At 42.0% G+C, this 24,642-nt stretch overlaps 3 protein-coding genes across 3 annotated transcripts; 1 reads left to right on the plus strand and 2 right to left on the minus strand.

Annotated features, from left to right (window-relative positions):
• Window positions 1-355: 355 nt before the first annotated feature.
• cldni (claudin i) lies at window positions 356-3,889 on the plus strand. Its single transcript, XM_079233688.1, has 3 exons — window positions 356-449; window positions 1,954-2,086; window positions 2,360-3,889. Exons 2-3 carry the CDS (start codon window positions 1,955-1,957, stop codon window positions 2,861-2,863), a joined length of 636 nt encoding a protein of 211 aa, XP_079089814.1. The 5' UTR covers window positions 356-449; window position 1,954; the 3' UTR covers window positions 2,864-3,889.
• coro1a (coronin, actin binding protein, 1A) lies at window positions 3,791-10,482 on the minus strand (the record flags this gene model as incomplete). Its single annotated transcript, XM_079233687.1, has 10 exons — window positions 3,791-3,928; window positions 4,770-4,985; window positions 5,100-5,157; window positions 5,783-5,928; window positions 6,006-6,110; window positions 6,780-6,899; window positions 7,654-7,835; window positions 8,655-8,784; window positions 8,905-9,027; window positions 10,285-10,482. The coding sequence occupies 10 exons, from the start codon at window positions 10,480-10,482 to the stop codon at window positions 3,836-3,838; spliced, it is 1,371 nt and encodes a 456-aa protein (XP_079089813.1). The 3' UTR covers window positions 3,791-3,835.
• A 7,644-nt stretch (window positions 10,483-18,126) lies between these two features.
• Window positions 18,127-23,823, minus strand: paqr4a (progestin and adipoQ receptor family member IVa; the record flags this gene model as incomplete). Its single annotated transcript, XM_079233666.1, has 3 exons — window positions 18,127-18,560; window positions 20,147-20,365; window positions 23,550-23,823. 3 exons carry the CDS (start codon window positions 23,821-23,823, stop codon window positions 18,127-18,129), a joined length of 927 nt encoding a protein of 308 aa, XP_079089792.1.
• Window positions 23,824-24,642: the final 819 nt, after the last annotated feature.

Here is a 24,642-nt window from a genome sequence, read left to right on the forward strand (position 1 = left end):
CTGGGTGGTATCCTTTTCTTTGAACTGGGAGCATAAAGAAAAATCTGTAGTCCTATATGAATACATTTTCAAAATAATCCCAATTACCTCTCTGAGTCCGTTTTCAACAAAGACTACTGATTAAAGACATCACAACTTTTCTTTTCCTGGAAACTCTAAGGTCTTTTCCTGGTGGTAAGCTGAGCTCCACAGCAACAGTCTAAGGTGGAAAAAGAGAGGGAAACATACGTATAGGACAAGTCCAGTCTGGTCGACAGGTCCTTCCCTCCTGTTGGAGCACAACCCCACCCTATACCTCAAATTCCTCTACAAATACCCCATCTTGTCACAGTCTCATGAACATCCCAAAACAGCATCTTCAAAACAACGCTCAGGCAGGAAGAAAGGCGAACTTCACCTTATTTTTCGATTTTTTTCTCTTATCAAGTTCAGAGGACACAGAATAAAAGGTAGGCATCTTCTTCATCCATTGGTACAATGGATACAATGGTTGGTTGAGGATTTGTTTAATGCATTTTATTGGACATAAGCAAAATTTATGGAAAGTGCAAATAAACAGTTATGAGAGTGAAAAAAAAAGTGCTGCATGTTTGTAAAAAAAAGTGTTCTGTTTGTCCCCTGTTTTTAGGATTTTTTTTAATTAAGTGTATGAAAACTATCAGTAATTCTGAGGAGGGGCAACATTATTTTTAGAAATGAGAACAAAACATTTGATTTTGAATCCACTGATCGTCATTAGATTAGTTTCAATATTCAATTTGCTCTGCAAGTCTGCGATCTGGGTCGCTGGGACGCTTAAAAATAGTACTTGATTTATTGGGAAGGAAAGTGTTATGGTCATCCGGGTTATAATCTTTTACTGAACTGTACAAAAGAAAAGCAAAAAAATGTGCTCTTCTTGTTGAAAGATGGCTACGGATAGTTTGAATTGTCTTTATGGACGAGAACAAAGGGCAGGGCTTCCTCACATGAAAATGAGTTTAAACATAAACTGTGGAAATAAAATGCACGAGGGAATATAACCCTTTGTTTCGATTATTTATTTGTTCTGTTTAGTTAGTTCAGTTAAGCACCTCCCTTTATGTCAAATGTTCTGTTAATATTGCTGTTTTATTTATATTTTCAATATCAAAACATAACATTTATTTTAATAAAGAAATTACAAGTTTACTTTACTTTAAAAAAAATCTATAATTAATGAAATATCGTCGTGATCAAAAGTATTTCCTTCATCTGCATCACTTTTCATGCAAATAATTAGTGACGTTCTTCACAGTTAACATTATCCATGAGTGCATTTTCCGTCCACTTTAACTATAATTTGTATCTGTGTGAAGTTTAATCATAAATTGCCCTGTACGATAAATAAATGAGGCAGATTTTCCCCAAAAAGATTTGAGGGAGCGGCTCTGCAAATCCTGGGTGGAGACCTAGGAAGCTGGAGCCTGTCAGGACATGCATTTGTTGAGATGTAGCCCGAAGGAACGTAATCCTGGGATGGCCTGCCAGAGTGAACAAGTGTTTGTCTAGTGTGTGTTATGTAATCATCAAACTCCCCCACACATCCACAGTAACACAACAATAACAACGGATAAATGGATCTTCCATGTTGGATCAGTGCAGACGATTCAACAACCCCTACTTTCTACCCAAAGGAGGAAAACAAGAAGAGTTTTACTTAAGCAGCACTTAAGTACTAGGAATTCAAAGTTAAAGTTTATAATACATGAGCAATGAAACATAAATAAAAAATGCCAAAATCATAGATCTTGGCGGATTAAAAAAAGCGATCCCGCCCCCTCAGATGGCTGTGGATGCAAAGTTGTTGAGCGAAAAAGACAATACAAAAAACAAAACAAAACGTTAAGACGAAACTGAGGGCAAAACAAAACATACTGAAACGTAGCGCTAACATCTATATGCCTCTGATTCGTCTACTAATTCTTGTTACAGAATGGGATCTGTCGGAGTTCAGATTGTGTGTGTGTCCTTTGCGGTCCTCGGCCTGATGGGGGTCATCGTCTGCTGTGCTCTCCCACGCTGGAAAGTGTCCTCCTTCACGGGATCCAACATCGTGATTGCAGTGGTAATGAAAAGCTTCAGCCTCTTGTTATGAGAGGTCATGATGGGAAGAAAGTGTGTTGGTACGCAGAGATGTAGAACCAATATTTAAAGCCCATCATACAGTGAACTCTTTCTTTGAAGTATAGTATATTTATTAACCTTATATCACAAAAAAAAGGGAAACCTGCCATCACCCCAAAGGTCTTAACTAACTTAGCCTAACTATAATTATAAAATAAAAGAGTTACATTCCACCAATGGACATCTTTTTTTTCTGTGTGTGTGTGTTGAGTAGAGCGCTGAGGAGGGTCTGTGGACGAGCTGTGTGGTGCAGAGTACCGGCCAGCAGCAGTGCAAGAAGTACGACTCCCTGCTGGTGTTGCCCTCTGACCTGCAGGCCGCCCGCGCCATGACCATCATCAGCAGCATGCTATGCTGCCTCAGCCTCCTCCTGCTGTTCTGCGGGGCCGACTTCACCACCTGCATAGATAACGAAAACATCAAGCCCAAGATAAGCCTGGTGGCCGGGGTGGGTCTGCTGCTGGCCGGCCTCTTGGCCATCATACCCGTCAGCTGGTCCGCCCACAATATTGTGCGAGACTTCAACAACCCCCTGGTGCCTGGTAACCAGAAGAGGGAGCTGGGAGCGTGTATCTTTGTGGGTTGGGGCGCCGGCGTGCTGCTCATTCTGGCTGGAGCTCTGCTCTGCTGCTTCAGCAGGCCCAAATCTGACAGCAGTGGAACCGCCAAGTACTACAGCAACAGCGCCGCCTCGGCCCCCAGTAAAAACTACGTGTAGTGGCTTTATGATGGGGACTATAGTGTTTGACAAAAAGTAAGGGACGGGGGTTATTTGGTGAAAGACAGGGGGGCAACAAAGTAGATGACACTAGAGGTTGTTTTGGGGGGAAAAAAGTGTCTGTAAATACTGAATTCTGATAATAACTGCAACCAATTTCCAGTTTAATCTTCATAGTTATGTCGGTGATGTTTTGAATCTTAAAACGGTTTTACTATGAGGTGCTGGGTTGTGCATATGCTATTTAAAACAGATGATGTAATTTACACAAAATTTGTGATCTTAGAAATAAGTCTTTATTTTCCTTGAAACGTTTGACTTGAATGCAAGAAAATGAAAATGTGGAAAGCGTATTTGTGAGAAAATAGCTATAATCTAAGGTCTACAGAAAACTCAACATTTTAAGTATAGAAGACCTGTCCTGCCTGTTAAGACCCTTTTAAGCCTCATATTTTATACAAATAGTTAAGATCAACCTTTCTGTCCATATTTCATATTTTATCACTTGTCTGTTACGATTCAATCTTTTCTATTATTTGCTGCTCAAAATGTGAGCACTTGTTTCTCTAAAGGTCCATGTGACATTTCAAACATTTTATAAAACATTTATTAATCGCTCATGTTGTTTTGTTGCTCATTTTGTACGATGATAATAAATAATTAAAATCTGGATAAATTCAAACGTGTGTTTCATGTGTATTTCATTTCACAGAAAAAGTCCAAACAGTATTTTGAAAATACAGAGGATTTTATTCCAAACTAAATGCATATATTAAAATAGGATGTTTTTAAAATTGAGCAGACAAACCAAATAAACAAATTCAAGCCTAACAAAACAAAACAACTGTAGATGTCTCACTACAATCAGATGTACAACAGCACTCTCTTCTCTTAATGTCTTTCTTTGCTCCATTGTTTCTCTCCTAACTTCTCCTCTAGATTTATTTATCTTGTTTATTAAACCTCTCTAGTTTAATGATTGCTCTCCAGCTCCTTCACGCGCTTGGTCAGCTCCTCGACCGCTGCGTTGAGGTCTTTCACCTCCTTTCTCAAGGACTGGACCTCCTGAGAAACAAACAGACACAGATAGAGTTACAGTGGGATTACAGATTCACAGTTAATACCAGTTACCTGTTGTGATATTTATCAATCTAGACTGTGTTGCTGTGAGTTGCCTACATTTTGGAAATATTGGCTGTAGAGAAGTCTTCCTTCTCTCCAATATAATAGGACAATATAGCACGAGAATGAAAATACATCTAAAAAAAAACTCAACAGCAAAATCCCTTTCCAGAAATTATGACCAGGTTACTCAAGATGATCCAGACTTTGTTGTGAGCAATATAGGACCTATAGTTGAAGGAAAATATTTCCGTGAAACTACTCACAGGAAGGTCTGTGGTACTTTTTACTACTTTGATCACAACAAGTCGAGTGCCATATAGTCCCATTATATTCATAAGAAGGTAATACAAATGATTACATGTTTTATTCACTGTTCAGATCTTTCACTTCTATGCAGAGTGTAAAAATACTTGGGTGCAAGTAAAAGTCCTGCAATCAAAACTGTACAGAATGCATGTACGATGCATGTAAGTGTTATATTATTAAAAATATGTAGTTATTTAAACATTATCACTGTTCTAATAACTTTATATGCAGTACTAATGTTACATTTAAGTTGAAATTAATTTGATCTCTGCATGTAAATAACTGTTGACTAAAGCTATGAAATAAATAATATTTCCCTTTGAAATGTAGTATAAAGGAGCAGAAATGGAGTCAAATTTAACTGAATTACATTACTTGAGTAAATGTACTTAGTTACATTCCTCCACTGCAACTTTTGAAACAGTTTGAACCCTCAATGTGACGTATAGTTTACAGCTTTAAATAAATGTCTCACCCCGCTGTTATCCTGTTGGTTCCCAGCAGAAGCAGTTGTGGTCTTCAGGAGACTCTTGTGAACTTTGAACTCTTTGGCTTTGGTGGTTGCTACAAACCCGTCCTTCAGAGAGATCAGAATGGGCTGGCCCTCTTTTCCTTGAAACCAGTCGTCAGCTTCGACTGAAGGCTCAGGGCCGACGGTGTCGGGGTACAGGTCCTCCTGGAACAGATCAGACTGCACCGGCAGAGAAGCAAAGAGTGAGTTCAGGTCAGAAATGCACAAATTAATCTACATGTAAACCCAGAAACTCATTGTGACTGATAAAAGCACATGTGGTGTATATTGTACCTTGCGTGGCACCGTCATGACTACAGGCTCACATTTCCTCTCATGGAGTTTGTAGAACCTGAGGGAAGAAATATGTGTTCATATTTTAGGTTTTTACGTCAGTCTAGCTTGAGTTAATCAGTTTCCTTTTGAGGAAATAGACTCTTTTCAACATAAACAAGACTAAAAGTCTGTGGCCATGCTAGCATCTCTGTAGCACAACGCTAGCAGAGCTAACAAAATACGGCGCTCCCCAGAGGAGGAGGTGACTAAGTTCAAATTCAAGGTATTTTGCTGTACTTTACTTTCATTTCCTACTACTTTATACCTCTCCTCCTTACCATACAGGGGTAAATATTGAACTTTTTACATTTGCCGGAGAGCTTTAGTTCACAAGAACACATAATGATCTAATAGAAACGAATGGATTGCGGTACATTAAACTAGCCAACAGTATATAAAGGTATTAAAATACAACATACACATTAATGCAGCAGTAATATTAACCCAGAAACTTCATATATAATAGTTAAACACTGACAGAGAACATGTTAAGGCCCAATTAGTACTTTAAGTATACTTTGCTTATAATATTGACTATTGTTTTGAATGCAAGTCTTTCACTTGTAGTGGATTATTATCAGTCTTTTTACTGAAGGTAGGATCTGAATACTTTTTCCACCACTGGACATGGATGTCTTTACCTGGTGATTTCACACTTGTTGACCTCCAGGCCCCTCTTGGGCATGCATCCCATCCCCTTCTGGCTCTCCTTGCTGCTGTACATGGACAGGTAGTGGACATAAGGGGCTTCATCTGTGATCTCAAAGTAACGAATGCTGCTGTCTCCCTGTGAACAAGATGTGAGCATCAGATGATGTGTGTGTGTGTGTGGGGGGGGCGTGAGACAAGAATCGAGAATCTAACCTTGCCACAGAGGTAGACAATGCCAGTGTCTGGGTCAAAGAATGGCAAAAGGACACCACTACTGGTGTCCAGTTCCTGCAGGGTCAGAGGCTCCCCGAAGTTATTCTGTGAGAAGAGATTCAGATACAAAGAGTTAGACGTTTGATTAGCCAATACAAGATCCTTTCTGAAAAAAGCTGCTCAAGCAGACTGCAGGTAAGCCGAGGACTTATTTAATTGAGCTTGATGTGATTGCAGAGCAACACCGCCCTTTGAGCTGTAAGCTGGCAGTTGTGAAACAGCAGTGCTGTAGATACAGTAAATACTCCTGAGCAACAGTTTGGTAAAATTTTGAAAAGTACCACAAAGAGTCCAATTGTCAAGATGTTCACGTAATGAAAATCTCAATGACCGATACTGTTTTTATTAACTGAAATTCAAATTTCACATCCCCTCCTGCAGTACTCAAAAGTACCCCTAGGGGTACGCGTCCCCCTATTTGAGAAACACACCTGCAGGGCATCTTTACAAGCCCTGACAAGCTATTTAATTCCAGGAGTAAAAACATAATCCTGCCAAAGTTGGAACTGGTGTTTCTGTTTTGAATGTCTTCTTAATACTTGTGCTTAAAACACTTTAACTGTAAGTGTCACTCTGAAAACAGCAATAAAAATAGTTACAGTTGAAGTATAATAAGGATGAATAATAGTAAAGTAAAAACTAGTTTCAGCTAGAGACAGAAAAGAATGTAAGAGACAAGTCTTGGATTTGGACATGCAGTCGGTTGACACTCACTGGGTCCCACAGCGCCACCTGTCTCTCACTCATGCGGCTGAAGCCTGTACTGAGGATCTTCCCGTCGGCCACGAACACAGCCCGAATCGGCCGGGAGCCCTCATGAGGCTTCTCCTTCTCCTGGAGGCGTGAGAGGCAGAGCAGAGATGTTACAGACAGAACCTTTCATTGAGTCCAATTCAACCATACTCTGTATTTGAGCAATAAGGGTTCTGGATGGAAATGTAATTACTCCTTATGAGTATAAAAATAATATCATATTATTACATTTTAGATATTGAATAATAAATATCAAAAACATGTGCAAAAAGATGATAATCGGATTCCATTTCACTTATAACAAAAAGTAGTATCAAATTCCTTTACTTTTGCACTGAAATTCATTGAATTGCTGAAGAAAAATAGTTCCTTAAATGTCACTTTCAAATTTATTTAATAAATAATTAGTAAATAATTAGTAAATTATCCAATTAGTCCATTCACTAAAATGTACAGCAAATTATAATATTTTAAGCAAAAATGCCTAAAATGTGCAGCCTCTCAAAAGACCGTAAATTGAAGACATTTTAGAAGATTAATATCTTTAGAGGGTTTATTAGGCGAAAAAAGCTATTTCAAGACATTCAAGTCATTGTGAAGACTTTTTGGTATTTTTGTTGACAGAATTATTAACAAATGACTCAAGAAAAATATGTATTGCAGATTAATCAATAATAAATCAGAATCCTTCGATGCAGCCCTATGATTACAGTTTGTGAGTTAAATGTCACTGCAGATGTTTGCTGAGAAATATAATTGAAGACTTTTTTGTCAGTGCGGTGTTTAAGGGAAGGAAAGAAGGAGGGGAGGATGGAAGGAAGGGGAGGAAACCTACAATGAGCACAGTGCCCTTGCGTGGGTCCAGCACTCGCATGGTCTTGTCCTTGCAGGCGGTGAGGATCTTGGAGCCGTCCTGGTTCCAGCAGGCGCTGTAGATGAGGTCGGTGTGGACGCTGTCGATCCTCACCACCTCCTCCCCACGAGCAACGTTCCACAGGATCACAACGTTATCACAGCCTGCATGGACACAACAGCCACAAAGGTGGTCAATCAAAAGAGGATTCACAGTGGGCCGTGAAGCCTGATCTATTGAATAAATCAAATTTATTTCAGGTAAGTATCGCGCTAAAATGTGCCTTACTGACTGGCATAAATCACTGACTGGCATAAAAGATTCAAACTCTGACGAAAGCTTTCACACTGACTTCCCAAAACCAATCAGAGCCGCTGAGTTCATTCCTGGAAAATATTCACTGATACACATGAAGTGACATTTCATGATATTTCTAGTGTGTTTGGTGAGAGCTGCCATAGCGACACAGAAAAGAAAGGAGAGAATCTGAAACATCATCAATTTATTTTCATTCATGCAAAAGATTGTTTGACCCACCTACACTAGAAATGCAGCGCCTTTACCCCAGGCTTAACATGGAACATCCAGAAATCAAAGGTTTGAACTGTATATTAGCAGCAATTACAGCTGGTCAATAATTCAATAACGGGTTATCTTCATGATATTATCAATTCTAACCACATTGTCCTAGTGACTCTAAGCGGTTGGTATTTAGCAAGAGTTTGCTGTCTACAGTAGTTTAAGAAGTCCTGCTAATGCTGTGAGCCTCAGTAAGAGCACTGATGAATGTTCAGAGTGAACAAAGTGGGTGGAGTGTAAGACCTTCCTGTTCAACAAAGGTGTGAATCTCATTCAACAAAACACCTTTGACGTTGCAGCACCCCGGTTCCTCTAATGCACAAGCCAGGAGCTCCCTGTAAGATCATTAAACGCAGCTCCGGGTGCTCATGTGGCTTCAGCAGGTGTACGAGGTGTAGTATTACCTGCACTCAGCAGCACATTGTGGGCGGTGGGGTGCCAGCTCAGGATGCCAACACGCTTGGAGTGGCCGTCCAGCTTGACCACAGGATCCGTGAGTTGCGTGGTCAGCCCGCCGTCCGGGATCTCCCAAATCTATTTTGCAAGGAAACATTAGATTCAGAGTTTACACACATTAGAGTGCAACATTACAACAAAACGACATGTCGTGCTTGAGTGAAAACTGAAAGATTGTTATATCACAGCGATGCTTACCATGACACTGCAGTCCTCGGAGCCACTGGCAATGATGTTGTCGTTGTGAGGACAAAACTCGATGTCCAGGACCGGCCCCGTGTGGCCGCACACAGTGGGGTAGGACATGTCGATGCGTCCGGTCTGCAGAGACAGAGACACAGAGAGGGATGCTGAACTCAACGCTTAAAAAACTCAAGGTGTTTAAGGGACTGAAAGGTTACAAAAAACAATAATGGATTAAAAAGGCCTTGATGATTAAGCCAAGGTGGGAGGAAGTTGATAATCAGCTATGCCTCCAATTACAACTAATGTCTAGTAACTGGGTTAGGAAGGCGACCAGGACCCAGGAGGTGAAATCCCATGGTTCTTCTTGTTTTTCCTTCCTTGTCCCAATCTGGACAGCCTTCCCTTTTTTTTACCTTTTTTTCATCATACTGTATAGATCACATCTGGCAAAACTGAATTATGTGGTTGTGTATTAATTCATTGGTTTATAAGTAAAAGAAAAACTGAACAGGTTATTGTCCTTAAAGCAAGATGAGAGGAACACAGCAGCACTAATATTCATCTCCAAACAGGATGAGTATCTCCACATCTGCAGAACATTTCTCTGCAATTTCACGCCCACTGGTCCCTTTACTAATTTGTTTCCCCTTGAGAGCTGTGCACTACACGAGCGATAGGACCATGAATAATGTGGATTCCGCAGGGTTCATCAAGTTGAATTTAAGACTATTCACATAGAATGAAAATTAATATCTGTTTCACTGTTGTATCGGCCAAAGTATGTGAGTATGAAAGAAACCCAGTAGGAACTATATGGCCGAGAGGGATTTATTTATATACCATATTTTGCAAGTTGAAAATACTTTCCAAGACCTGCAGATACATTATTATATAAGAATTCGGAAGCCTGGGGGAACATGCATTTTCATTTAGTTCACAATCTCAATTCAGATGTTCAGATGACCCGAAACAATGTGTGCAATTTTTCCACTTTTTTCATGAGACACAATAAAGGGTTTCAAGTCACCTAGCGTACTCCGTAAGTGGCAGTAGAATAACTGGGTTGATACCACATCCTGCCCTCGCTGAGCTGACAACAAACTCCTAATATGGCGAAAACCTCTCAACAGCCGAGCGAGTGACGTGTAGAAAGACTCAAAGTCAGGATCAAACTTCCTTATTTAGCTGAATGTGTGAGGGTGACTGGCAGTATGCACATTTTTAAACATAAGCATGATGTTGAAATAAACAAACATTTAACCCACCAGATTCTAAAATAATCAACACATCCAAAAATGGTATTATAGGAAGTAGAAGGACACAGAAGAGCTGAGCAGCAGATCTATTCCTCTTCTTCTTGCCAACACAACCAAGGTGTTTCCTGTGACCCACCTTGCTCAGGGGCAACACCATGAAGGCTCCTCCACCACTGGCGTCCACGATCATGGCCACAAACTTGGGGTTGACCGAGCAGAAGTTGCTGTCCCATGTCATCTGGGAGATTCGGATGTCATCGTAGCATTGGTCTGCTTTCACAGCCTGGCCAAAGACGTGACGGAACTTGCTGGACCTCACAACCTTCCTGGACATGGTGAACTGGGAACAAAGAAAGGGTTAAAATGAGGACAGGTTCAGAATGAAAAAAGCAGATATTTTTTGTGCAGGAAGCCCGAAGTAAAACAAAAAAAAGAGTCTCTAATAGTGGAAACAGATCTATTGCTTTGCATTTCAAACGCACACCAAATGTTGTCATTTGAATGCATAAAAGACTGTCAGAAAGAGTTACCTGTAATAAGCGTAAAAGTGTATGCCTGTAGATTTCAAGTGGAAATAAAGTAACAGCCACAAAGCTGACGACACACGACAGAGGAAAGCTTCAAAAAAGAGGAAGCGAAAGCTTTCACAACTGCTTCCTCTAGTCTGTCTGTGACTGTTCCCTGTCCCCTCATCGTTCTATACATTGTGATTCTGTGTGTAACTTAAATAATTGTGAATGCTGAAGATGCTTTTTCAATACAGCAGTGTGAAGATATAATGCTATTTAGCATCAATTGAGCTGCTGTCTGGCGAAGAAGGCACATCAGTTACCCAAAAAGCGGCAGTTGCACCACATCCTTCAGAGTGAGCAACAAAACCACCAACCTTTCTTTTTTGCCAAATTTGGTGTTCACACACTCTGTCATTTCCCACGTGTACATACTCACAAATGCAGATCTTATCGAGTCACAAGTTAAATCAATAAATGCATCCTTCACCAAAGCAGATTCATGTCAAATCATACAGAAGTCCAATCAATACACGCTGGAAAATAAACTGCACTATTTAGCAAGAGCACCACTTATTAAATACACTAAATATATATTGCTTTACCTCCATTTGTAGATCTGACTTCCTGAATTCTGCAGCCGCACCTAAACTCAGACTCAGAAGAGTACAATAGCTTTGCTGCATGTGCATCACAAGACCTCTCTGGCTGCTCTACACCTAATTTAATAATCTTTTTTAGAGTGAGCCGTAATTTTATCAGGAGCCTAAATGCATGTCAATAATTTCTCTCTGCCGCTGTCGCTCTCTGTTGTGATGGAAAACATTGCCTGGTACAGAGTAAACAAGTCACTGACTGGAAACAGGAGAACTCAAGCCATGAGGATCAAAGATGCCCAGATTCAAATGAGTTATGTTCTGTTATCTTTACCTGTTATTTACCGATAATATAATAAATGATATCTTCATAGATGTTTTTATAGCTGTAAACAAGCTGCAGACAGATGTTGCAGGCCTACCTGGGAGTCGTGTGGGGCGATTCAGCTCAAGGAGTTTCAGAGAAGCGCCAGACACCCTACCACCAGAATGAGGATTTAGAGGAGCTGGTAGGTTTAAAGTACGTTACAAAACGACATGGAGGAAGTGAGAGCTTCAAATGAAGGTGGAAGTGGGAGGTGTCTCGTTTGACATGTCAGGGTTGAACAACTGAAGAAGGCAGCATGAAGGGGGAAGACGATGGGAGTATTATGAGATATTTTTGTAAGATCATATCAAGATTAAAATGACAGGACGGTGCACGTGTAGATTATCAGTAATCCCTAGATTTCTGAAAATTGCAGTGATCATTAAAGGTTTGAAAAGCATTACGAGGTCACGGAAGCTCCAGACTGAAGGGATGCACTGCTGAGGAGCACAGTCGAGAGCTGAAGGTGCAGTTTACCCTGAAATGTGAGGGGAAAAGCTTCGATGAGACACCTGTGAAACTGTCAGGAGTTCAAATGCTTCCGGATCAATTATTCTTGATTATCTGTACTTACCTAAAGCGTTTGCTAATATCAAACACAATTATATACTGGTGGTCTTCTGTGGATATGTCTTTATATGATGCTTCTGGATTTCTCTCATTGTATACAGTATTTGTGAGGAGCTTATATCTAATGGTCCCATCATTTAACCAATATTACACTTCTAATACTTAACCCAGTTTTTATCAATGTCCCTCATGGAGATTAGTTAACTAGTGTTCTGTGGCAGAAGAACCAGCTTTGTAAAGCCTGAAGTCAGTCAGAAAAGGGCTCTATTGAGTTGCATAATTTGGAAATAGGATCCAGTGTATTTGGAGTCTTAACAGGCCTCTGAACCTCTGGTTGATGTCTGTTTCTCTCAATGCTTAATTGCTGAAACACCCGTTTCGAACCCTCACCTTGACCTGTAACCTTTAAACAACCTGAGCACTTACAGTAACACGCTCTGATCTAATCTTCTCCTTGAAGAGGTGAGGTCAAGTAACTTCTCATCTTTCTAATATAGTGAGGTCATTCAATCCTTATTGCACATGCACAAAGGCTTCTATACTTGTGAAGACCCTCCCTAGCCCCCCAGGCCCTGACCACACCCATCAAAACCACAAGAGCATCCACAGCCTTCGCCTTAACATTCACCTAAAAGTGTTTTACAGTATCTGTGAGGATCTCAAAGTTGATTTATAACTCCGAATGGCACTAATGAAGCTCCTCTCATGCATGCTCACTTGTACTTTCCTTGCTGTCATTGTCTGGAGCTGTCCATCATGAAATCAGCTGTTCTCTTCAGCTGTTCCCACCATCTACATAACACAGTAACACACCTTCATTGTCATCCTATCATTGTGCTGCTGTCTCTTTTTTAAATACTATTCTCTCTCTGCCTTTAGTACTCGCATGGTGCTGTTACGCAATCCTCCACCACCATTTATCTTGTTGCTGCCCAGGGCGAACACCCCTGAGATACAAATCTCCCTGGAGAGAGTTTTGATTTATTATCACATATCTGTTTATAATCCTTCCCATTAACAAGGTCTTCTCCTGATTTACTACTCGGAGAGTTGAGGTCAGTTATCTTTGCTTTGACAGACTGTTGTTGGGAACATTTGATCCTGATCCGCACGTACAGCTATATTGAGGAGATGAGTCACTCACTGACATAATGCATTCCCTCTCCCAGTGTTGTCAGATTTGACCCCAATTAGAGCCTCAAACATGCTCAGTCAACAAAAAGAAGCCCAGAATCCAGTTACATTCATGAAATGGCTTTTCGGCAATATTACATTAACCCTAAAAAGTATTCAATTATATGAACAGATGGAAGTATTTCCAAGGCTTTTGTCACAGGGCTGGTCTTTTTTATTTATTTAGTCTAGCTGTAATAAACCTGAATGTAATTTGGCACCATCCATCACAAGGATAGATCTATATCTTATATCTTTATCTATTTTTGGAAATCCTGCGGGTCACAGGATAATAGGAGTTCATTTCATGATTCATCACGTGACTGGGACGGGAAAAAAAGTCAAAGGAGCGGGTGGGACCAGAATCATAATAAAAGGTCAGAATAAATATATAAATATGCAGTTCTAATATGAATAAACAGGAATGGGATGGGACAGAGGAACAATAATGTATTTTCTCTGTCATTGGGTTTGGGAGTTTTTATTTTAGATTGCGATGGGAAGGAAGTTAAAATCCACTCCTTCATAATCTCCTCACTTTATACTCACACACACACACACACACACACACACACACACACACACACACACACACACACACACACACACACACACACACACACACAATAAGAGTACCATGGATGAAAGAGATAGCCTTTCGGCAGTTTTAAAAATATAGACTTCAGTTTATTGCACAATCGTTGCTGGAGACTGAGGAGCGTGAGAGCCTGTCTGTTACACAGGACACTAATGTTGGACAGATGTGTGAACCACAGCACAGGAACAAACTGTGTGTCTGCGTTCGTGCACATTAATTTGCAAGCGGACTGGATAATGATGCACTCTCTGGGGATGCAGTCAGCTCCCCCATCAGTGCAAAGGGAGAAAGCAAATCTGTCAACATACTGATTTCATGCTTGCATGGGTTCTGCTGGAGAACTCATACACACATGTGAACATATACATGGTTCAGAAGTTTAAAATAAACAACCCAGGAGAACGACAGTATGACAAACTGTCAGTTATTTTCATTTGCCTGCAGTGTGGCTACAGTAATGCCTGCATCAGTGCACATGAACTTCCTCTAGATGGAGCCACACTTACTTCGTTGTCAGTTTTAAAAAAGCGTGATGTTGCAGATATGAACAGACAGACCCTCCAGAAAGCTCCCGTCATCCCAAAAGGAAAGGGCTTGTCTCATTATCTGTACACATTGACCAGTGTCATCGTTAGGATCCACAGAATAACAGTAATCATAGTAATCAGTATATAACAATACAGGGAGTCCATTATAAACAGGTCATGAACAGGCTATCCGGCACCTGTGTTATATTAAAAAATGAATTTTGTTTCGTTAGTGACGTGTTCATACATCAAACCTTTTTTTTTATTTAACATACAAGACAAAAGGAAAAAGGTCAATATTTCCGGCCAGGTTCCACTCCATGTAACATGGTTTTGAGAGAAATACTCCCTTTCCACCTTTTGTCTCCCTTCTGTCCAATCTGCTACCCCCAGTCCATGGCATGAACAGACTGGACAGCGAGGGCAGGTGGAGGTGGATGAACGTCTCGCAGCCATGTTTTAGACAGCAGAGGTCAGGCCTTGGATGTTACAGCTACGGTTATGACACCCTGAGAAGTGGGAGACCCAGGATGTTGGAGCGAAGCCCTCCGTGACAGCGGATCAGAGAGCTCTCATTCTACGAACGCATATCGACTTTACTGTTGCATATCCTTTGGCTGATGATGCATAGATAGACCAGTGGTAGTCACGAGGTATTCACATGCTCGCCAAGATTCAAATTTGTCTTTCCCACGTGTCTAGAAAAAGTGGTTACATTTAAATGATCAAAAGCATTCTTAATTAGGGTCACAAAAGGTCAAACAACTCTACATTAGCACTGAAACCAATTCCAGTATTGTTTCCCTCTGTGCTGTTCACATACATACGGACACAGCGAAGCAAACACACGTCTTTGATTTCAATCTGACGCCATTTATCCAGCCGCGTCTGCTTCCCTCTCAGCAGCTTCTACATGTGGCTAAACCATTAATGCCATTTCTTCTTATGCTATATTTCATTCCCTTAACATATTGTATCATAAATTGATCTGGGTATATTGTTTGCACTGTATGTATATATGATCTACATACAAGTATTTACATTATTTATATGGACTTTAAATAGGTTTCATAATTGTAATTTACTTTAATCCAAAGCCCTTTTGAGAACGATGAGCAGTGCAGTGTATTTGATAGTGATATCTCTCCCACTACCCACACGGCCATTTCTAGGAGTGAGTGACGTGGTCTGTGGCTACGATGAACAAACGATTAACTGTTAGACATCAGTGTCTGATTTATACCTACTTTCATGCATTTTAATCAGTTTCATTCATTGTCCAATAATACATTAGTTTCGGCTTTTACATTGGACCACGGTCAGCGTAATTAATAATCACTGTGTCAGAGTGAGACTGGCAGACATAAGTATCCGATTCTATACGGAGGAAGGTAGAGGGGGTGGGGGGGGAGGACGCAGTCTGAGGCTAGTGTACGTGATTACGACTGTGGGAAATCCTTCTTCACCGATGAGTCAGTGTTAACACAGGAAGCAGAGGACGTGCTACACCTCAGACGCTGCTAATTTGGCAAGATGAAGCGTGTCTCACAGGATTGGCAACTAGTCATGGGGCGGCTGCGACTGTTGGGAAACAAGTGCAATGTCATTAGGATAGTAAGCAGTGCCTGTGGAAAGAAACATCTCACTTCATCCACTAGTCTTGAGCATGTAGGAACAGAGCAACGGTTACTTTTTACTCAAGAGTAGTAACTGAAATACCACAGAGGAACAAAAACCATCATGGACATTCAGAAAAGTGGTGAAACTGAGACATGGCGTGAGGGCGCAGGGGTTCATTCCTGTTTGGGTAGGCCAGCTTAATAAAGTCAAACTCCACTTTGACCGTTGCTCGGGTAAAAAAAGTGCGACTCACAGAACACAAATCCAGCTGCAGAGCAAAAGCATCGCATTTAAAGAAGAAAGCATAAATAATGTGAATAATGTGCACCATGCTGTTGCAGTAATGACTGATGCTTATAAACCAGCATCATCTAGAGAGTCAATGTACAAATAGACATCCAATTGCCGTAAAAACAATTTTCATTAAAAAGCAGAGAACATTTGCACCAAATACCATCTTTAGAAGAGGGCTGCACAGTTTTCTAACGTCTAAAAACAATGTGTTTTTTCTTGCTGATTATTGTGAATGGCAATGCATAGAGACAGACTTTTTCTACATTACTACTGAGTCAACAATTGCTGTAAAAAGAGTGTGAGGAGAATATGAGGAGCTAATCCTTGGGATTTTCTCTGACCTCGAACTTGATCCGTCAGCCTGTGATCCTGCACAGCAACAACGTAAACAGTTTAAGCAGCTGACAGAAACATCATTTTACCTGTATTAGCAAAATAAATAAGACACAATCAATATTATATATATTTCATTACAGTGTTTTGTGCATATTGGGCCAATAAGCAGGTCTTTTTTTATCTGTAGTTTGTCTAAACAGGGTCAAATCGTTCAGGAACTTACAATAACATCTAAGATATCTTAAAAAGTTGGATATTGTTAAGTGGAAACCACTTAACCTTCAGAGCATCTCGCTGCCACATGTGCATCACGCTCTCGTGGCATTTCAGTGTAAAACTCAGTGTGCCTGTGCCTGTTCGTTTTCTACAGAACAAATGTACTCAGTTTATAATTTAAAAGTTATACCACCTCATCTTCCATAAAAGGAAATATTAACTTTCTCCCTTACAACAATGGGAGGTTAAAAAAAAGCCTGATTTTAATTGCCACTGGGCTCAGGTGAGAACGAAACAGTTAACGCTGCACAATAGATTGTAATGAGTGGTATAAGCTTCCTAAAGCACGTGAACTCAAATGTTCTCGCACGCTCAGGAATGAACCCCCTCACCCATCTTCATTTCCTCGTCATCTAGTGACAGTGAGGACAAATCAGACACACACAAAAAGAAAGAGGGCGTGGCAAAAAACAGGGAATCGAGTACAACCAGTAAAACTCAGTGAACTCTATAAGTGCTTTGTGCCGCACTGACAGTATGTACATATAGTATAAAAATATAGGTGTGAGGGTGTCTGAGTGTGTGTGTGTGTGTGTGTGTGTGTGTGTGTGTGTGTGACGAGTTGAGATATGGATGTGCTGCATAGGTAGCAACAGTGACATCTGAGGACTTGAGCATGTGATATCTTCTAGCAACAGACTGTCTTAACCGACCACATCAACTAATGCTCAAGTAAAACTTCTATTGTTACGTAAAGGCATGAAACTTACCTTTTACAATAGCCTTTTCTTAAGACGTTTCAGTGTTCAATACTCAGTCATTTTAGTGTTTAAAACTTTTCCATTTTGCTGTGTACGTGTGTTAGTGTGTCCGTATACACCTGTGCGTCCATGTTGACGGAGACCGACGGGGTCAAAATGCTTGTGCGTGTTACTTGACATACTTTTGCCTGCATTCGCACAAAGTACCAAGATGGACGTAGATATGAACATTCTGAGTTTGAACACATGCACGGACCGCATATTGTCTCACCTCACTGCATCAGTTCCCCGATTTCCCCTCCCTCCCTTTGTCTCTGTAAACACCCCCCTGCCCTCAGAGGCCCTTTCACCTCACAGCAAAGTGCTCCTTCGGGGGCTGCAGGATGGGGGGCGGGGGGGGGGGGGGGGGGGTCAGTCTGAGGGACAGTTGTAGCTGTTGATCCACAGCAGGTCGTCCAGCACGCCCCAGTGCAGGTACAGGATGGAGCCTACCACCAGTACGTGCATGATCTGGTGGCTGTTGCACCAGTAGTCAAAGAGGCCCGGGCGAAAGCGCTCCGGGATGCGCGTGATGTTGATGACCCCGCCCAGCACGGCCAGCGCATCCATCGTGAGGAAGTGGCGTAACGAGGTGGGGCTGCCGCCGCCGACGCCCGCCCAGCGCAGCAGGAAGAAGGAGAAGCGGAACACCGCCTGCCAGGCGAAGGATCGCAGCCGGCGCACGCTGCTCCGAGCCGTGACGGCGCAGTAGATGGCGTGGCTGGACAGCAGGATGTAGATCGACAGGGCCACTGTGCGGATGAACGGGTAGCACAGCAGCGTGCTGTAGACGATGGGCAGCGCCCCTGAGACAAGAAAACACACAGAGGAGAGTCAGCATAGAGATGGAGCCCTGATGATGCCCGACTCAGCAGCTACGTAACGCCCAGTGCGAGCCACAGCGCACAAAGGTCAAATTGTTTGCACCGAGTGTGACAGAGATCTTTTAGAGTGCGGCGAGCAGCATGCAGATCCTCTGATGTTCAGTTGCTGCCCGACTGTGTTCACAGCAGCACTCAACTCATGTGAAAGTCATGTGGAAGCCCCTTACTAACTAAATAACTATGCTTTCCAGATGTGGTAACTTTGATGAAAAACTACTTTTCAGCAGGGGGAAAATGTACTGAAATGCGGAAAGAAATACATGAAGTCCATACCGAGAGCTCTCTGTGTTCAGCGGAGGAGCCGTGACTTTGTCGACTGAAAGCAGTTCTGTTTTGTTGGACTCATCCAGAGGTCAAACGATTCGTCAATTATCCCATCAGCCGATCGACACGCAATTTAATCGGTGATCTTTAAGCCATTTTTCAAGTTCCAGCTTCTGAAATTAGGATTTGCTGATTTTCTCTGATTCATGTTAAAGATAATTAAATATCTTTGGGTTTTGGACAGTTTGTTAAACAAAGCGAATAATTTCGAATAAAAGTCACCTTGGGCTCTCGGAAACTGCGATGGGCCTTTTTATACAATTTATTTCTAAAATTTCAGAAACAAGGCTCATAAATAATGAATCATTAGTTGCAGCCCTAGACTCGTTGTGCCAAACCTTTCTTGATGATTACTTTGTGAAGCCATGAATAAATTGTCGCAAATAAGTTATAAAATTACGGCTTCAGTATCAAGTATGAAACAAGCTGCATCTGTGCAGACTGAGTCGAGCATGTCGCCTTTACAGGCTCGCTGAGTGCAGGTCCCTTTTGCTGCTGGATGCTGAACGTACTGACGTTATAACCAAACTCTTCTTCGCTGCCCTGGAGCGAACGAGTGATGACACTGCAAACAGATGTTCCAGGGTCCAAGGAATGGTCGGGCACGCCCCTCAACAGCAATAAAGTGCTGCAGGAATGAGTCCGGAAACTCGGAAATGAGTCACCATTTTTGCACAGTTCTACAAAATAACATACATCAGTAGAAACCCCTCTCGTTAAAGCAATCGACCGGCTCTGAACAGCCACGTGCCAAACAGGTTCTGCACTAGTGTTATAAAACACTGAGATTCAGGCTCATGACACTATATTAATTATTACTGTATTATCGGAATACTATGTATTTTATGGCTGAGCTGAATTGTTTCTTCATAACCATAAAATAAGTGAAAAATATTGCCCTTGTCAGTTTTATTAGGCTAACGCGACCAGCATGGACAGATCAATAATCATTTCAGAACTTGGATCATTACTTATATTGGCCAATTGACTCAGTGGTCAAATACGTTCTTACTAATCAGTGTCGGTGCACCTCTAAGCAAAACGCTCCCCATGTAAATCATTGATAATCAATAAAAAAAAATTTCCCCTTCAAAGTAAACGGGACATACAATACAGAAGGCGGGCCGACAAAGAATCCCAAATGATGAATGTGAAGAAACCTGCTGAGCTTCAGGAAGACTCACCCAATGTGTTGATCATGCAGATGCCACACACGTCGAGCTTGAGGAGGGTGTGGTAGACGGGCTCCCCTCCCTCGTGGTTCATGAAGAGGTGATATAGCACAGAGCCCAGTTGGGGAGACAGGCATGCCAGGAAATGCACCACGCCCAACCACGTGACGCTGATCTGAGACCAGGGGATGTTGAGAGGCAGCAGCACCAGGAAGCAAACCAAAGGGATGCCTGAAGAGGGAAGGGCAGAGAAACAGAGAGTTGCTGTTACCTCTGATGTAATTAAAGCTGAAGCTCAACAAACCGAAAACACTCTTAACAGGAGAACGCGTTTGTTGTGCACAATATACTTAACAAATACATTTCACTTTGTGTGCAATCATTATGCAACGTCTTCTGCGTGTAGTTACATATTTTAACGATACATTTTTTAAAAGCCTGTGACATATTTTGATTGTTTACAGTAAAAAGGTTCTTCTTCTGGGCGTCCAGTGATCGACAGAAAACAATGGCCGAGCTAAGTGCACGCCGGTATGAAACCCATCTGTTCAAACAGGAGAAAATAGCACTTTGACACTTTGACAAAGCCATATGAAGGTGCTTATTGTGATGGATTCTCTGGATCAGGGCTTTCAAAAGACACGTGGACGTTATTTTTCAAACTGCAAAAGAATGAGATGCTGTGAAGGGCTTCGAACTGTGCTGACTGAGTGCAGACACCAGCAAGAATAATGTGGAGCGGAGCGGAAACCTACATGCATGGCACAAACGCATCAGTACAGCGTCACTCTTTGAGGGAAAGACTCGGCTCCCACTGAATGCTGAGATTGATGCCACAAAGGGCCGTATTTCAAGTGGCTACAGAGCTCCAATGTGCTGTAGGTTCCTCCATTGGGCCAGGGAGAGGCGTTCATTGCTATGTGAGCAGAAATCCAGACCTTGAAATGTGATCCACGCACAGTTGTTGCGATCATTTATCACTTTACGACACACATATTGCGCTGCCGTACCCTTTTTGTTTTGTGCCCACTCTGCCTTTCCCAATGTCACGGCATTTGTCCCGGCCAGGTGATACTGGCGATGCCTTCTACTGTAACACATCTATTTTAAGTGTGTTATCTCCTCCCCCCTCCACTCGTCCTGAGCTGACCGGGCACACTTAGTCCCACTGTTTTCAGTTCATATGCAAAACCAACCAGCTCATGACACTTTACCTGAAACGTTTCAACAAGATAAGAGACGACAGTGTTCCACATTAGTTACAAGCTATGCATCAATGCTTCTAAATTTGGAGATTTAAACATTGCGGCCTTATATCGGCGTTGATGTATGTGAGGTCACATGCTCGGCTGACGTCACTGGAGTCGTGTAATAAAGACTTCCAGGGCCACTTCCCTGATGATCACAGATGCATCTAGTTCTGTGTCAGCTGGCAGTGGGAAGTGAAGTGCTGACCTACAGAATGAGGAAGTTGTCTGATTCTATGAAGTCTGTGAACACAGGATGATGTCCTGAACTCTTTTACGGCTTTAGGATGTATTCTGATGTAGGATGGATGTATGTATTCTGATGGCAGTTTAATCGCACCAGACTGAAAACAGAATGACACAATACAGATTGCTAACAAGCCGACACATCAGTCTCACCTCTGGCTGCACAGATTAACACATTACTGCAATTAATTTTGCCTTGCACCAATCTATTAAAGGAATGTCATATTGTTGTGTAACGATGGCATTTCTGACCAGATGAAAAAGCCACTTTTTGTTACGTGCAGTTCAAACATCTGTCAAACTTCTGCTTATTAGCGGACGGACATCGCTGTTCAATTTGGCTTAAAGCCCATTTTGTAGTGAAAGGAACAGTGTGTAACCTTTAGGGGGATTAGTTAGCAGAAATTGAGTATAATATTAATAACTATGTTTTAATCGGTGCATAATCAACTGAAACTAAGAATCTGTGTGTTTTTGTTGGAACATAGACTGTATATAAGAAGTGGACGTTGCCATCGTGACGTCGCCAATGGTTTGTGGACGGACGTTTTGAAGCCTCGAGTATGGCGACTTTGCCGTCGCCATCTTGTCTTTTTTGCAACCGATGAATGGACGTTACCATATTTAGAATGCGGAGAAGTGAAGTAGTGACGTACAGCAGTGACCTGTCAATCACAGTAAGCCCGCTCTAAAGCACTCTACGCTTTATGGTCTAGTTGACTCTGAATAGACCATAATTTAATAAATGAACGTCATGCTGTATTGAAGAAGACATAAAACTAGGGATTGAGACCATAAACTTGTGTTTACAATGTTTACTGAGGTAATAAATCAAGTGAGAAGTAGAGTCCTTTTCTCACAGGCTTCTATACAGTCAGACCCTGCTTCAGAAGAGTGAATGCTCGTTTTTAGACACTTACACAATGGCTTCACTCGGTAAACCGAGAGTGTTGCTGCCAAGGTGAGAAATTTCAATTTTAACTAAATTATAGAGCTCTATTAATCAATTAGTCCAAACACAGAAACATAATCTGCAACTACTTTGATTAATCGCTTCAGTCATTTTTTTTAAAGCAAAACAGTGAAACAACACTCTAGTTCGAGCTCTCCAACTCTTTGTTTGTCACATATTTAAATCTGAATTTGGGTTTTGGACTGTTGCTAAGACAAAACAACATATTTGAAGACACCAACTTGCTCTCTGAGAAGTTTGTGATTGGCATCGGTTTCCCAGACTAAACGGTATCAATTACTCAATTAATTGCAGCTCTTCTTGAGTAAACCATGTGGGGTAATTCATTCTTTAACAATGTATCACATCTGAATGCATCATGTGTTTTATATGTAAAACGATAACTTAAACTAGCAACTACATCTCGACTACGACTCAAACATGTGGATTAAAACAGCAGCGTTCCCTCTGAAATGTAGTGGAGTAAATTCAGTGTCTCATAATGTAAATGTGACCAAAAAAACACCTGCTGTCCTTCTCGACAGGTATTTTAAATACATGGGAAAAAACACTATGCAACAATACATTTAAGTTACTAGTGTTTTCAGCATCGCTTCAATAGATGTATAAACCAAAACCAGCTTATTTATTCAAATAGTCTCCTTTGACAAAAAGAAGATTTTTTTTTGAATATGAATTTAGCTCAAACATATTAAAATGAAGAGGTTTATTTATTAAGTCATGTATCCTGAATGTATGTCGTCCGGGCTGTATAGTGTATAGTGTCTTGGCACCCAGCCGCAGAAACAGTACCTGCACAGGTACTATGGATTACTGTACAGTATGTGCCTGAACAGTACCTGTAAAGTATCTGTAAAGTACATGTACAGTACATGAAGGCTACAGTCAAAGTCACACCGGCTCCAGAAATCTACCCTGCTGACGAAGCACTCCATGCTCTCCTACTCACCGTGAGTGTATATGTTCCCAAGTTCATTGTGCAGGTAAAACAGGCTCCTGATGCATTCGTGCATGGAGGAGATCGGCCGGTATCCCGTGAGGACGTACTTGTTAAATTGAAGATGTGGAGGTGAGCTCGTCCAGTCCAGCAGCCTGGGTCCGTTTAAATATGCCATAGCAAACACGGCGGTTAAAAGGACGCCGCAGAATAAGTAAAAAACAGACTGTACACCGATATATACATTTAATAAGATTATTGCGACTAAAACCTTATTGGACACCATTGGTGCAGCTTAGTGGTTACTATATTAAGTATTGTGCTGTTAGCCGCGACGTCAAGTCTCTCAGCACTGACCCGGCGACGGCGTTTCTATCCGCGCCGCCGCTGTTGGCGCTCCACCGCCGGCACCTGCGTGAGAGTCACCCGCGAGGCTGGAGGCAGACACGGCCAGCCACGTACATGGCGCGCGCTCGGGACGGTCATTACACCTGGCGCGTGAGCAATGTCCGTGCGGCGCCCGGCGGCCCGGAGCGGTGGAGATGCAAAACGTCCCTCGTCATGTTGAAAAGCCACTTCCTCGTTAGTTGGTTGGCATGCCGGTGCGGCGGCGGTGCGGGTCTGAAGGATGCTGCGCGCGAGCGTGCGGGTCCATCCGACTCCAGGTGATGCTAAGCTCGGACCTAGCGGTCAGATTTTGGGGTGGAGTGACTAGCGGGGCACACCTTCGCTTTGGTGAAAGAAAACGGGCGTCATATGCTCGAGTCAGCTCCGAGACGCTGTTTGAGAACAATAAAAAATAAAAACAGACGAGATCCGGGATTCTGAAAGGTTTTTTTTTTGGGAGAAGGACTGCGGGGTTAGCAAGCCGGGCAAGTCGGCTACCGATGTCCTGAGACTGGGGATGAGGAGGCAGATATTTCAGCCGGGTGACTCCACACGCACGCGGTCCGGTCCGTGAAGCTTGTGATCTCTTTCTTCAACATCCGTTTCATGCAATTGTTTCCCACCATTATGTCTAGCTGGATGTATTCCTTGAAATGCAGAGTCTTCCCTGGCGGCCTGCGAGTCCCCTGCATTGCTTTTACACAAGTGTCAAGTTGTC

Source organism: Taurulus bubalis (genome assembly GCF_910589615.1).
Source record: "Taurulus bubalis genome assembly, chromosome: 17".
In the NCBI taxonomy this organism is placed as follows: Eukaryota; Metazoa; Chordata; class Actinopteri; order Perciformes; family Cottidae; genus Taurulus; species Taurulus bubalis.